Raw genomic sequence first — 15,209 nt, 5'->3', positions numbered from 1 at the left:
TCTTTCTGTCGTTCTTTTTTCCTATGCGTGTTTCACACAGATGCACACAAATGAGCTCCTCCGCGAGACAGAACAGTTATAGGGGGAGGGGCGCACCCAGCGCAGGCCAACCCTTTATAGCGTGATGATATTAGTTATTAGTTGTGCATGTTCATTGCTGCCCACTTTGTTATTGTTCATTGACTTGAAGGGGCTGATGTCCTATTTGCAAAGTTTACAGTAGTAATAGTATGTAGTATGTAGACATTTCCATTTTATTTATTCTAATTTTATCTACTTTAAATATTTTTTGTTTTCTATCAAAATGTTCTTGTGTGATAACAATGTTCTTGTGTGAAAGTGTTTGTAGTAAAAGCTGTTTTGCACAGAAATTCATTGCAGCCGGCTTTGTTTTTGATGTTTGAGTAGGTATTGTATGAATAACATAAGTCAACGTAGCTTTACACACACACACACACTTTGTACTAAAGGTAAATCCAAAATAGTGATGTCACTGTCTAAGCAGAGGGATTTGTGCAACCCTATGGAATATAGTCCACACATGACAAATGAGGTAATAATCAATATTTCAGAATAATTCAAACTCAGATATTGGTGTGTGATATCTGAGTTTTAATTATTTGGCTACAAATCTCACCTCACCATTCCTCCCAGTGATTATTTCCAGGATAAACTGAGATGCCCCCAAGCTGGCTTCTTAAAACTGACTAAATATTTAAAAGAGCCGTTCTTTTGAACGGCTCTTTGAAAGGAACGGATCGCGAAGATCCGGATCCCCTCAAAGAGCCATAAATCCCATCACTACTTCAGAATACAAGTGTAACAGTGTTTCCAACACAGCTGCTTTTAAAGCATTTTAGGATGGCGTCAGGGTGCAGAAGCTTGTGATTGGCTGATGTGTGACGTCTGCACTGGACTGCTAGCCAATGACTGCGCATCTCCTGTTTTCAAACGGAGTACTGTTTGTATTTCCCGCTCAAAATGCTTTGTTCCATTTATTACTTTAAGAATCAAACAAATACTCTACATTTACATTGTCATTTTGTAGACGCCTTTAATAAATAAATAAAAAGTCACACACAAATAAGACAAATACAGTAAAAACATCACAATGTCAAAGCTCAGCTCGAAATAAAAGCAATACAAGTGTGTCTTAAGAACTGACAGTCTGAGCAGTTCTTATGTGTCCAGGTAAACTATTCCATAATTTAGGTGCCACCACTGAAAAAGCTCGGTCACCTTTATTGTTTAACCTGGTTCTCGGAACATTGAGGAGCACCTGACTGGATGACCTCAGTGCTTTAACAGGAGCTTGGACATGTAAAAGCTCTGATAAAGAAGCAGGCGCCAACCCATTTAAAATCTTGAAATCAATCCTAAAGCGGACAGGAAGCCAGTGTAGTGAAGCAAGGACAGGAGTAATGTGTTCCCTCACGACATACTTTGTAAATGAAATTAAAAATATACTTTCTACAGTTGTGTGTGCGCAGACAAACTTACTGATATTGTTGTGTACTTATTTTATCTATTTTTTCTCTTTCCTTCTATGTAGTTGTGTATGCGTATGAATATATGTAAACACAGCAAATAGTTTTTACTTATCCTCACCAAGACCATTCTGATTTGCACCCAGTGACTATTATGAAGGTTAACACTTCTACTTAAAGCAAAACTAATTTAGTTGATTTGGTGCATACCGGTTTCCATAAATTTACGTTTTAGGTTCTAAGTTTTCAGAAAAGTGCTCTGTAAGAGATAAAATGGGTGGCTCTTAAAAGAGCCTTTGTGTTGGAGAAGCAGAGCGGACTCGGTTTACTTGGCTTTGGCGGGTTTCTCGGTCTTCTTGGGCAGCAGCACGGCCTGGATGTTGGGCAGCACGCCGCCCTGAGCGATGGTCACTCGACCCAGGAGTTTGTTGAGCTCCTCATCATTGCGCACCGCCAGCTGCAGGTGACGGGGAATGATGCGGGTCTTCTTGTTGTCTCTCGCGGCGTTTCCAGCCAACTCCAGGATCTCAGCGGTCAGATACTCGAGCACAGCCGCCAGATAGACGGGAGCTCCGGCACCGACGCGCTCGGCGTAGTTCCCTTTGCGGAGAAGTCTGTGAACACGACCGACGGGGAACTGCAGCCCTGCTCTGGAGGAGCGAGTCTTGGCCTTCGCTCTCGCTTTGCCGCCGGTTTTGCCTCTTCCGCTCATTGTTAATAGGTAGATATTTCTCCGTTTGTAATGCAGAAACAGTGAGTATAGGCTATGGATGTCGCTCAACTGTATTTAAAAGAGCGTGCGAGTCGCTCATTGGTTTAGAGTCTGTAAGATTTCAAACCAATCACTGAACTTCCCTCCAACACTGATCTCCAAAGCCACGCCTCCACAGCTTTCAGAAACAACACGACAGAAAACATTCAAGAAATGCTAAAAGTGTGCTAAAGTATTGTCAAGTAATTTTCAAGGCAAAAAGCACTGATCCCATATTTTTAATCTAATTAAATTTAGATCAATGATCCATTAAATCTGTCAATTTTAATATAAGTCTGTTATTGGGAAGTCGTGGCCTAGTGTTTAAAGAGTTTGACTCCTAACTCTAGAGTTGTGGGTTTGAGTCTTGGGCTGGAAATACCACGACTGAGGTGTCCTTGAGCAAGGCACTGAACCCCCAACTGCTCCCCGGGCGCTGCAGCTAAAATGATGCCCACTGTTCCGGGTGTGTGTGTGTGTGTGTGTGTGTGTGTGCTTGTGTGTGTGTGTGCGTGCGTGCGTGCGTGTGTGTGTGTGAGTGTGTGTGTGCGTGCGTGCGTGTGTGTGAGTGTGTGTGTGTGTGTGTGTGTGCAATTTGGATGGGTTAAATGTAGAGCACGGATTCTGAGTATAGGGCACCATACTTGGCTGAATGTCACGTCATGTCACTTTTACTCTGTGGTTTTTCTAAATACACAGCCAACATGTAAAGTCATGGTCAAAAGTTTTGGCAGTGACATTAATTTAGTGTTTTGCAAAGCTTGCTGCTTCAGTATTTGAAGATCATTTTTACACACTTCTTTGGTATACTGAAAAACAATTATAAGCATATCATAAGTTTTAAAAGATTTATTGGCAAAAAAATATATAATGCTTCAGTATTTACAGTGTTGACCCTTGTTCTTCGTGAGCTCTGCAGTTGCTCTTGCATGACTGTTAGGAGACAGAAGAAGATGACTGTCAGGGTTACAGTTATTAAACCATAGAAAAATCCTGCAGGACGACATTAAGATGACGTCAACAGACAACATTCACGCCAACATATATTGATTTACCTGAACAAGTAATGACTGCAGACAAAGACACTGTTTAGTACAAAGCAGTCGACTAATTTCCGGCATCAACCAGAACACAATGACTGGAGACACTTCTTTCTTCGCTCCGTCAGTCTGCTCTTACAATCTGATGAGTGTGACACTGATTTCAGCCGACTAGCACTCGTTCACACTTTCATGTGCTGCTCGTATGATTAGTTCATGTTAGATACTCTTTTTGTGTCAGTATCTAAAAACTGATTTATTCATTTATTTATTTTTTCTGACACTGAACTTGTGGGTCTAATCAAACAAAATAATGGTTTGGACAATAGAAGAGATGTTGAGCTTCGTGTTTCATGGTGTGGTGGTTTATTTATTTACTTATTTTGTGGAGAAGAATTAAGGAGTTGATCATTGATTTATGAAGACACAAGGAAGCAGTAATACCAAACAGTAAATAGTAAAATAGTGCAGTCTTATAAATGTATTGGCATCTCTTTGGACGGTAAATTACACTGGAGAAAGTACCGTGAGGTTGTCTTTAAAAGAAGCCGCAGTCAGGATTATTATTTATTATTATTTGCTGTCAGTAAAGTGTCTTCTGTTCTGTGCGGTGCTCTGCTGGGGAGCTGATATCACTTGTGGATGATAAAAACAGGATTAATAACATGATCAGATTCCAGATTCTCTTGAGGTTTTGTGGAAGAGAGACCAATATCAAAATTAAAAATGATTTAGTGAATCACTGGATGAAGAACATCCAGTAGATGGTATTTGTAGTAGTTCGGTGTTGATTTAGTGGGAGATTAGTGATGACTGTGTTCTACCGAATGATTCAGAAGCTCTTTTATCTCTGTGCTGTGTGTAATATCTATGAAATACTTCAGTGTTCATCGCTGTTTATTTATTGTGTTGTTTTTCAAGTAAAATGGGGGCACAAATTAGTTTAAGTTTCTTAACCTAACATTAATTCCACAAAGTAAACTGCTCTTTCTTTAGTTTGTGGGTGGCTCTGAAAAGAGCCGTTGGGGAATAAAACAGCAGGTTTTTACTTCTTCTTGGAAGCTGCCTTTTTAGGCTTGGCAGCTTTAGGCTTCGCTGTCTTGGGTTTGGCGGTCTTGGTCTTTTTGGGGCTCTTGGCTGCTTTCTTGGGCGCCGCGGGCTTCGTCGCCTTCTTGGGGCTCTTGGTGGCCTTCTTAGCGGCGGCAGCGGGTTTCTTGGCCTTCTTGGGGGATTTCTTAGCGGCGGGCTTCTTTGCCGCTGCGCTCTTGGGCTTCTTGGCAGCAGCGGGTTTCTTGGCCGCGGGCTTCTTGGCTTTAGGAGCCGCCTTCTTCGCCGGCTTCTTCTTGGTCTCGGTCTCCTTCTTGCTGATCTTGAAGGATCCAGAGGCGCCGGTTCCTTTGACCTGCAGCAGGATGCCTTTAGTCACCAGGCTCTTGATGGCGAGCTTGATGCGGGAGTTTTTCTTCTCCACGTCGTAGCCGCCGGCAGCGAGAGCTTTCTTCAGAGCAGCGAGAGACACGCCGCTCCTCTCCTTGGATGCGGACACGGTTTTAACGATCAGATCACCGACAGCTGGACCTGCTTTCTTGGCTTTAGCGGCGGACTTCTTCTTGGGCGCTTTGGCCGGTGGGGCGGCTGCAGCTGGGGCGGTTTCTGCCATCTCTCTGTGTGTAGAGTATTTAGTGAAATCAACAAATCAAACGCTCTGTAGAGTAACTAATGAGCAGCAGACGAACAGCGCCGCGCTCTTATTCAACACATGAGAACCTTACAGACTCAACCCGCCCGCTCTGTGTCTGCGCGCCTCCAAGAGCCGCTCGCGCTTGTGTTTTCTTCTTCTACATTTAAGGACAATACTCGAGTGCTAAAATAGTTTGGAGCAATAGAAACAAAATGAACACCGAGCAGAGGTTTGCAGCTTTCTTTGGACACTAAAAGACTCGACGAGGAAATGTTTGTTTTGTCTCCGTCAGAGCGAATCAAAGGCGAGCAGCAGTCACGGGGGAAAAGTCTCGTGTAAATTCGATGCCATGTTTAAGTGAAAAGGTTGATAAAGACTGAAATCTTCATCTGTGTGTCCAGCAAACAGTCTGAAAGTCAGTTTAGGTCGATGGTCATCACTGAGGGACGTGTGTAGTGTTTCCTTCAGTCTCTGTTTTGTCCTGCTTGAAGCACAGACTGTCCACTCCTCCCGGAGTCTGTGTCTGGAGCTTATCTGTCATCATCACATCATCCGTGGATTTGGTATATCATGTAGATAACGTCATTTATTGTGATTTTGTTATATTAATGATATTTAATGTATTTTGGTCAGAAATACTTATAATCTTGTGGTATTACTCTTGTGTCACTTCAATCAACGAGGACTTCATCATCACAGACCTGGTCTCACTTCATGCTGATTGCTCTCTGTCCGGTTCAGAGTGGAGTTCAAACCCTTAGTTTTTGTTTTTAAGTGCCTAAACATCTTAGCCCCCTTATATCTATCTGAGCTTCTCCACATAACCCGTCTCCAGCTCTTCGATCCGGTTCTCTTCGATCACTCAATGATCCCAGAGAACTCAAACAGAAGTGAACGTGTCTTTTCTGTCGTGGGTCCTAAACTCTGAAACAGGTCACCAGTTCATATTAGATCTGCTCCTACAATACACATTATTACATATTTGCTAGCGGGCTAGACATAGTCTCAGAAAAAAGTTGCTGAAAACTCATTTTTGACTCATGTTGTGTCACTGCATGTTATTTTAGTTGCAACAGTAAAATTACAATTTAATTTCAAGCAGATGCACATTTTTTTATTCAGGATGTCATCATCCACACTTTTCCCATGTTATTAAAGTTGCAATAATGTTGAATAAACTGTTGAACATTTGATAAACATTGTGACAGTGGAGTTACATTACATTACATTTAATCATTTATCAGACACTTTTATCCAAAGCGACTTACAAATGAGAACAATAGAGAAATCATAACTTTCTCATTCATAAAGCTGACATTATGACAACTGCATAAAAAAAAAATGAGTAGTTATATATACATACACATAAAACTCGTAGAGAAAATTAATTTGTGATTTTAACTTTTTACCGGGATTGTTGTCATCCCGTTAAGATAAACTACAGTTTGAAAACTAACATTAAACGCAGTTGTCACTATTTTATCCTAATGACACTTAAAATGTGTAAAATTAAATAAAAAAGAATAGCATTTTAGTTTTGTACTGTTACCGATCATGATATATATATATGATATATGAGCGTCAACACCCTCCTTAGTTTCAGTTCCCGCTCGTTTTGTTCATTGTAATTCTGTAGAATGAAATCCGTGTCAGATATCACACGTAGTCAATATTACACTGTAGTTTGTAAAATTCCTTATAAACTCATTGAAATTTTTTTAGAAATTAGACCGTTTTATCCTCCTCTATTCTGCCAATTTCACTTCTTCTCAAACTCAACTATGCCATGTTATGTTTTCTCTTTACTTTATTAATCACTTTAAATGGAAATGCCAAATACAAGAAAGATTCCCATCCCTCCTACAACAATACGCAACAGTCTAGCTCCAATTTTGGAAAATCAATGAAAATCGCAAAGAAAAATATAGTTTTGCTCTGTATGTTCATACGCACGAGAAATTTGTTTTGATGACAGAAGCTATGTATGTAAATGTTTTCAGTGTTTAGTAATTGTTCAAATACAGTACGTGGCCCCTTTAAGAGTTCGCGGTTCTGCTGGAGCTCTCACTAAAAAGTTTGAAATTAGTTTGTTTCTTGTGACTAATATGTTTTTTTTTTTTTTAATACAGTTTAATCTTACTGAAACACTAATAGAGGTTGTGTAACATGAAGTATGTCTTTTCTTTCTTTCTTGGTCTTTATTAACCATGTATGTCTAAGTTCTGTGGCTGAAATGATCTGTTTCGACTGCAGCTCAAGGCTGACATTGTGGAGAAAGGCCACGGATTGACATGTTTTTCATTAATTTTCATTTTTATTCATTCAGGTATGTTTTCTATCCATGTTTCTGTTAATATCGTTGTTTTTAATTCATGTTAAATGTCTCTGTGTCACAGAAAAAAAGGTTGGACATTAGACTGTACATCATTCAGAAATAGGTTGAAAGTTAATATTTTGGGAAGAGAGAGAGAAAAAAAGGTAGTAGTAAAGTTTGAATCTGTGATACAATTTTTGTTTGATTATTTGATTGTGTATTATTTCTGAGCTATCTACACAGTTATTTTTTCTGTGGTCATCATCTGTTCTTATTTACTTTTGTTGATTTGTAATTTTCAAGATGTCACTCCTCTACTGACGGGTTTGAATTGGGTTTTGTCTTAATATTGTTTCTCCTGATTTCTGTTCTGCCCGTTATCCTGTGAGAGTACATACGACTGAATCAGAAAGTGTGAAGGTGTTGCATCAGGCAGCACTAAACGCTGATTTGAGTAGTTTAATCACACTGCTTCGTCTGCTTCTTCTTGAGACACTTGGAGGTATGTTTCGGGTCACTGTCCTGCTGGACGACCCATCCATGACCCATCTTCAGCTTTCTGTCTGAGAGAAGGATATTGCCCCTCCTGTCTAAAGACTTGATTTCCACAAAATTGATAGCCCCATTCATTTCAAGCCAATACGTTTATTACACAGTTGTTATACAATCATTACAAACCACTAGGAAATACACATTATATTCATATAAATAGATTAGTCTCTGTGGAAATAGTTTTTCTTCTTCACCGTTGTTTCTAAGCCTTACCTGACACAAAATATAGTGTTTGAGATCACATCCGGTCATCTGTGATGTTTCTGCTTGTTCTACATTCTGTGAAAAGCTTCATGAGACTCGATCTGGTCATCACTACTCATGACCATCTTTTACTCACGACACGAGATCTTGCATCGAGGGAGACCGATGGTGCTTTTCCATTTCAGAGCAATCGCAGAGAAAGGAGAGGAGCTCAGGTCCTCTTCGATGTCTGTGTGGCGAGTAACAAATACATGTTTCAGATAATGTTTTTAAACACACTGCTGCTGCCGTATTTTTCTGTAAGTGAATATAAATGGTGTGCAATAAATGAAAACGCCAAAAGAGTATACAATAATTAACCTGTTAATTAAAAAAAAAGTCACGAAACTACATAAAAATACAAAAAGTTGCAATAATTTACCCAGTTTAATGAAATAAATGAACAATCATAAAATAAAGTAACATGTTCGTCTTATTGAGATGACTGATATTTTTTTCCACACAAGTAATCGGCTTGAGACATCCATTCTTCCCCTAAAGGACTGATTATGGGAATGTAATGGCTCTTTTGTATTGCAAACTGCTGCTAATCATCATATATCATTTGATATGCATAAGAAACCTGCCTAATAATTATGTACACAATGATTAAGACTGTTGCTATAAAGTTTAAGGTCACGCTGACTGAATGAAGGACTGTTTTCTGGGGAATCACAACACTAAGAAAAAATAAAAATAAAAACGCTTGCCTTTGATCCTATCGTTCATTTAGTTCATGCATTAACATGTCAAATGATCAAGACTTTATCCGTGTAACGTAAGCACAGATTTTAACGCCGTCACTTACTGCACCGTCTCTGCTAGTGATGGGTCGCTCGCGAATGAGGCGACTCTTGTAGGTGAACGACGGGAGCTGGCTCGCATATCTGAAAAATATATATAGCCAGTGTTGGGAAGGTTACTTTGGAAATGTAATAGGTTACAGATTACAAGTTACCCTGTTTAAAATGTAATAGTAGTGTAACTTTTTCAATTACTTTATTAAAGTAATGTAACTAATTACTTTTGAGTACTTTTTGATTACTTTTATAAATTTTTGAAAATTAAAGAATAATAAATAAAAGCATATACATCAACTTAAATACAGTTATCTAATAAGCATGTGACGTATTCTGTGTAATAAACTCCTGAAATATTGGTAACTCCTGAAAACTGCTGTCTCTTTGTATATGATGATAGTTTTCTCAAAATAAGTAAAATGCACATGAAGTGACACAAAGCAGTTCTAGGAATTGTGAGGAATATTGAGGCGGCAGAGGTTGAAAACACTGCGAGCTTCAGTAGGCCTATGTGTAGTAAATGAAACCATGTCTTTACAGGAGGGGCGGACTGGGAAAAAAATTCAGACTGGAAAATTCAAACTCATACAAACCAGTTCATGGACAAAACTATTTTTTGTTTGGACCTGACATAAAAAAAAGGTTTAAATCTTTAATTTGGGGACATGCAAAATAATTAAAAGTTCTCTCCTGAACTGCACCTTCACTTCCATTTTTCTCTTCAGTCTCTTTATTTTGCCCTGTTATCCATCTCTCTCGTGACTTTAATACTCAAGATTGAACAAAACTATACTTTACAAACAATACTACAATGTCTTTATAGAAAAATCCTAATACTGTACACGAGTCATGTTTTTCCCTTACAAAAGTTAAATATGCTTTTATTAGCCTATATAAAAGTAAAATAATATTTTTTCTTTTTTTTTTTGCAAATGGATTTGTATTTATTTTTAAATAAATACATTTGTAAAATAATTTTACATTTTTGGTTACCACAGTTAAACAATAGTAACCATTTTCTCTGGATTTATAGTAATATATTAAAACGTTAATTTTCATAAGGGTTGTGTTGTTGTCTGTCGTAGCTCCCCCTAAACCTATAAAAAAAAAAAAATCTGATTTTTTTTTCAGATAAATTCCTACTGTAACATTACAACTGATAATAATGATGTCCTTTATATAGTATTTTGAGTGATGACTGATGAGCAACGTGCTGCTGCTTGATTAAATAAAAAATAAAAGATGAAACTGACCTGAAACCCTGAACAGGAGTTGCTTCTCTGCTCCAGCAGTCCACTCTCTCTCTCTCTCTCTCTCGCTCGCTCGCTCGCTCTCTCTCTCTCTCTCTCTCTCTCTCTCTCTCTCTCTCTCTCTCTCTCTCTCTCTCTCTCTCTCTCTCTCTCTCTCTCTCTCATTGATTACTCTGAGTCTGATCCAAACCGTTTGGCGGAGAGCGCGCGAGTCATGACTAACACTTCATGATTTATTAGAGATTTAATTATCAAATGGCGGATTCGCAAATGATCGCTTTAGTACATTCGGCAGGCAATTATACAATAATGATATTAAATAGTGGGGCAAAATCGGCTGCCAGGTCACCGGGAATTGTCCCGGTTCTCCCGGTGTCCAGTCCGCGCCTGATTTCCACAGACACGCAGAATGTGCAAGTCATGTATTGCATTTTGGGGCTTTATATTCACAGACACTAGTCGATGTCATGTTTTGATTCAAGTGTACTGACCTACTTTTGATTTAGTCATCCAAAATGTGGCATATTCCGTCCGCGTTAGGCATTCCGTTTTTATGACTGGATTCTACGAACCAGACTGTGTTTCCGCATCCCGGGAATTATTAGGGCGGTATGTCTCAAAATAGTCAGTGCAATTTGGGAAAGATACCAGTTAAATCTGTATGTGGATGTGTGTAAATATTCAAATGTAATCCCTTTTGTAATCGTTAAAAATTTCATAAGTAACTGTAATTTAATTACTCATTTTTTCTTAGTAACTGTAACTAATTACAGTTACAATAATTTTGTAATTAGATTACGTAACGCCATTACATGTAACTAGTTACTCCCCAACACTGTATATAGCCTATAGAAATTAAATCATTATGTAATAATGAAATAATTCATGCATTTTATTTTATTATTGACTAATTCAAAGAACAAAAAAAAAAATATATATATATTTCGACTGACTGATCAGCCTCACATTCTGTTCCTGTCAATCATACACGAGGTGTCAACCAATATTACGGCATGAGGGAGGGGCCGAGCCATCACACACACACACACACACACACCGACACACACACACACACACACACACACACACACTCACACACACACACACACACACACACACACACACTCACACACACACACACACACACACACACACACACACACACACACACACTCACACACACACTCACACACACACACACTCACACACACACACACACACACACACTCACACTCACACACACACACACACACACACACACACTCACACACACACACACACACACACACACACACACACACTCACACACACACACACACACACACACACACACTCACACACACACACACACACACACACACTCACACACACACACACACACACACACCGACACACACACCGACACACACACACACACTCACACACACACACACACACACACCGACACACACACACACACACACACACACACTCACACACACACACACACACACACACACACACACACACACACACACACACACACACACACACACTCACACACACACACACACACACACTCACACACACACACACACACACACACACACACACACACACACACACTCACACACACACACACTCACACACACACACACACACACACACACACACACACACACACACACACACACACTCACACACACACACACACACACACACACACACACACACACACACACACACACACACACACACACACTCACACACACACACACACACACACACACACACACACACACACACACACACACACACACACACACACACTCACACACACACACACACTCACACACACCGACACACACACACCGACACACACACCGACACACACACACCGACACACACACACACACTCTCACACACACACACACACACACACACACACACTCACACACACACACTCACACACACACACACACACTCACACACACACACACACACACACACACACTCACACACACACAGTGTCAAACTCGGAGGAGAGGAGATAACATAACATGTTTTGAAAACAAAATAAAAGCAGGGAAATGAGTCGGAAGCACAGCAGCATTTGGAATCATTTTAATGATCATCAGCCCCTCAATCGAAAGTAAGGCAGCTTGCATTTCTGAATGCAAATCTCTCATAAAATAAAAATATGATCAGAATTGTGTGTGTTCATGCTATACAAAACATAACTAGTGAGATAGTTCATGCTGACTATATAACATGCCAAAAACGAAGGACCAGTTTAATCCTTTCAGTTATTTATTTTTCTTTAATATGGGTTCTATTATGTTGTTCAGGTTCAGATTGTATTTGTTTTGTAATGTTGTTGTTTCAAACTCAAACATCATACTAAGATATACAATGTACAGAAAAATCAGATGAGTCCCGAATATAAATGCAACTCGTTTAAGAACACGTTAAGCCTTATTATGGTTTTCAAGGAAAACCACGTTAAGCGTTTTAGAAAGTCACACTGAAAACATTACTACGACTTCGTCTCTTTAAGTGAGAGTGTGTGTGGCTCTGAAAAGAGCCGTTGGGTTTGTGGTTGTGGTCTTTTATCCTCCGAAGCCGTACAAGGTGCGTCCCTGTCGTTTGAGCGCGTACACAACGTCCATGGCGGTGACGGTCTTTCTCTTGGCGTGCTCGGTGTAGGTGACGGCGTCGCGGATCACGTTCTCCAAGAACACCTTCAGTATGGTGGGTATGAGGTGTATCTTGTGCAAGTTCTGTATGTGGTGTGGTTTATGAGGTGTATCTTGTGCAAGTTCTGCTACTCACTAAGCAAACTGAGAGGAGAACTAACGTGTATACGCTCGCCAGCCGTCTGGCCAAAATCCCATAGTATTCAGGTGTCAGACGTAAGATATTAGACGTCAGACGTCACGGTCACGTGTCGGAGCGGCGTGGCGGCGGTGTAGCAAAGAAAGGATTTTTTTTACTTTGCGTCTAGATAACGTACGTGTGAATAAGCGTCTGGATAACGTACGCGTGGATAAGCGTCTGGATAACGTACGTGTGGATAAGCGTCTGGATAACGTACGCGTGGATAAGCGTCTGGATAACGTACGTGTGGATAAGCGTCTGGATAACGTACGCGTGGATAAGCGTCTGGATAACGTCCGTGTGGATAAGCGTCTGGATAACGTACGCGTGGATAAGCGTCTGGATAACGTACGCGTGGATAAGCGTCTGGATAACGTACGCGTGGATAAGCGTCTGGATAACGTACGCGTGGATAAGCGTCTGGATAACGTACGCGTGGATAAGCGTCTGGATAACGTACGCGTGGATAAGCGTCTGGATAACGTACGCGTGGATAAGCGTCTGGATAACGTACGCGTGGATAAGCGTCTGGATAACGTACGCGTGGATAAGCGTCTGGATAACGTACGCGTGGATAAGCGTCTGGATAACGTACGCGTGGATAAGCGTCTGGATAACGTACGCGTGGATAAGCGTCTGGATAACGTACGCGTGGATAAGCGTCTGGATAACGTACGCGTGGATAAGCGTCTGGATAACGTACGCGTGGATAAGCGTCTGGATAACGTACGCGTGGATAAGCGTCTGGATAACGTACGCGTGGATAAGCGTCTGGATAACGTACGCGTGGATAAGCATCTGGATAACGTACGTTTGGATAAGCGTCTGGATAACGTACGTGTGGATAAGCGTCTGGATAACGTACGCGTGGATAAGCGTCTGGATAACGTACGCGTGGATAAGCGTCTGGATAACGTACGCGTGGATAAGCGTCTGGATAACGTACGTTTGGATAAGCGTCTGGATAACGTACGTGTGGATAAGCGTCTGGATAACGTACGTTTGGATAAGCGTCTGGATAACGTACGTTTGGATAAGCGTCTGGATAACGTACGTTTGGATAAGCGTCTGGATAACGTACGCGTGGATAAGCGTCTGGATAACGTACGCGTGGATAAGCGTCTGGATAACGTACGCGTGGATAAGCGTCTGGATAACGTACGCGTGGATAAGCGTCTGGATAACGTACGCGTGGATAAGCGTCTGGATAACGTACGTTTGGATAAGCGTCTGGATAACGTACGTGTGGATAAGCGTCTGGATAACGTACGTGTGGATAAGCGTCTGGATAACGTACGTGTGGATAAGCGTCTGGATAACGTACGCATGGATGACGTACGTGTGAATAAGTACATTAATAATAATTTGGCTTTGTCCTATTTTGCCCTAAGGAAGGCTTTAAGGTAATAATCATGATAACAGCACCTAAAGTACACATCTGTCTCCTCAGTGGAATAGTCTGGGTGCAGGATATGCAGGTGTATATGAGCCCGGGCAGTTTTGGGACATAGCTGGGGGAGAACTTCTAATTAAAACAAGGGAACGAATAGAGCCCTGCATGGGCCCGGCCTTTGCCCGAGTCGACTGGATACTGTAACTTTTTTCCTCTCTCTCTTCCCTATTACACAGCTATTAAAATAGTTCACTTTTGATTTTTAATAGAAAAGTTGTCATTTCTATTTGTTTCTTTATTAAGTTAATTTTGAAATATGTTTGGAAAATTTAGCCTTCTCAAACCAACAAGACTTGCCTAAAATAAACCGACATAATAGGCCTACACTTCATGCATTTCACAGTATTAATTTAAACATTTAACTTAGGTAATTGAGCACTGTTAGGCGCATATCCAATCGTTTGTGCGGAGAGTGAGCGCTTTGCAGGACATGGAGGAGCCAGCTTGATTGTTTTTTTAATGACAGTAAAAACTTAAAAATGCGCCGTCATTTTTGCTCATAAAGGTAAGAGTATGCATCATTTCGAACTCCAAAGGGTCTACTTATATATATGTGCACTCACAATATCAACAAAACTTCATGCTTTTGTAAAATAAGGAAAACAAACAAGATGCGATTTCTGTCTTCTTGGTCTTTAGCAGGAGCGCTTCACCGACATGATAAATATATCTAATGCTTTTTGCGTTTTAAATTACTATTTTAAAACGTAATAATTCAAATCGAAAACAAAAACTCTTTCATCATGTAATTCTAAAGATGCATTTCTCTCTCAACCTATGCT

At 40.4% G+C, this 15,209-nt stretch overlaps 2 protein-coding genes across 2 annotated transcripts; both read right to left on the bottom strand.

The window, feature by feature from the left end:
• Positions 1-1,764: 1,764 nt before the first annotated feature.
• Positions 1,765-2,236, bottom strand: LOC132111947 (histone H2A-like). Its single transcript, XM_059519552.1, has one exon. The coding sequence runs from the start codon at positions 2,197-2,199 to the stop codon at positions 1,813-1,815; it is 387 nt and encodes a 128-aa protein (XP_059375535.1). The 5' UTR covers positions 2,200-2,236; the 3' UTR covers positions 1,765-1,812.
• A 1,956-nt stretch (positions 2,237-4,192) lies between these two features.
• LOC132111739 (histone H1-like) lies at positions 4,193-5,005 on the bottom strand. Its single transcript, XM_059519325.1, has one exon. It carries the CDS (start codon positions 4,936-4,938, stop codon positions 4,324-4,326), a length of 615 nt encoding a protein of 204 aa, XP_059375308.1. The 5' UTR covers positions 4,939-5,005; the 3' UTR covers positions 4,193-4,323.
• Between the last annotated feature and the right edge of the window lie 10,204 nt (positions 5,006-15,209).

Source organism: Carassius carassius, chromosome 2 (assembly GCF_963082965.1).
Source record: "Carassius carassius chromosome 2, fCarCar2.1, whole genome shotgun sequence".
Classification (NCBI taxonomy): Eukaryota; Metazoa; Chordata; class Actinopteri; order Cypriniformes; family Cyprinidae; genus Carassius; species Carassius carassius.
This window is presented reverse-complemented; position numbering and strand designations above follow the sequence as displayed.

Coding starts and splice junctions, on each gene's coding strand:
- LOC132111739 (XM_059519325.1), bottom strand. CDS start 4,938: ATGGCAGAAACCGCCCCAGCTGCAGCCGCCCCACCGGCCAAAGCGCCC.
- LOC132111947 (XM_059519552.1), bottom strand. CDS start 2,199: ATGAGCGGAAGAGGCAAAACCGGCGGCAAAGCGAGAGCGAAGGCCAAG.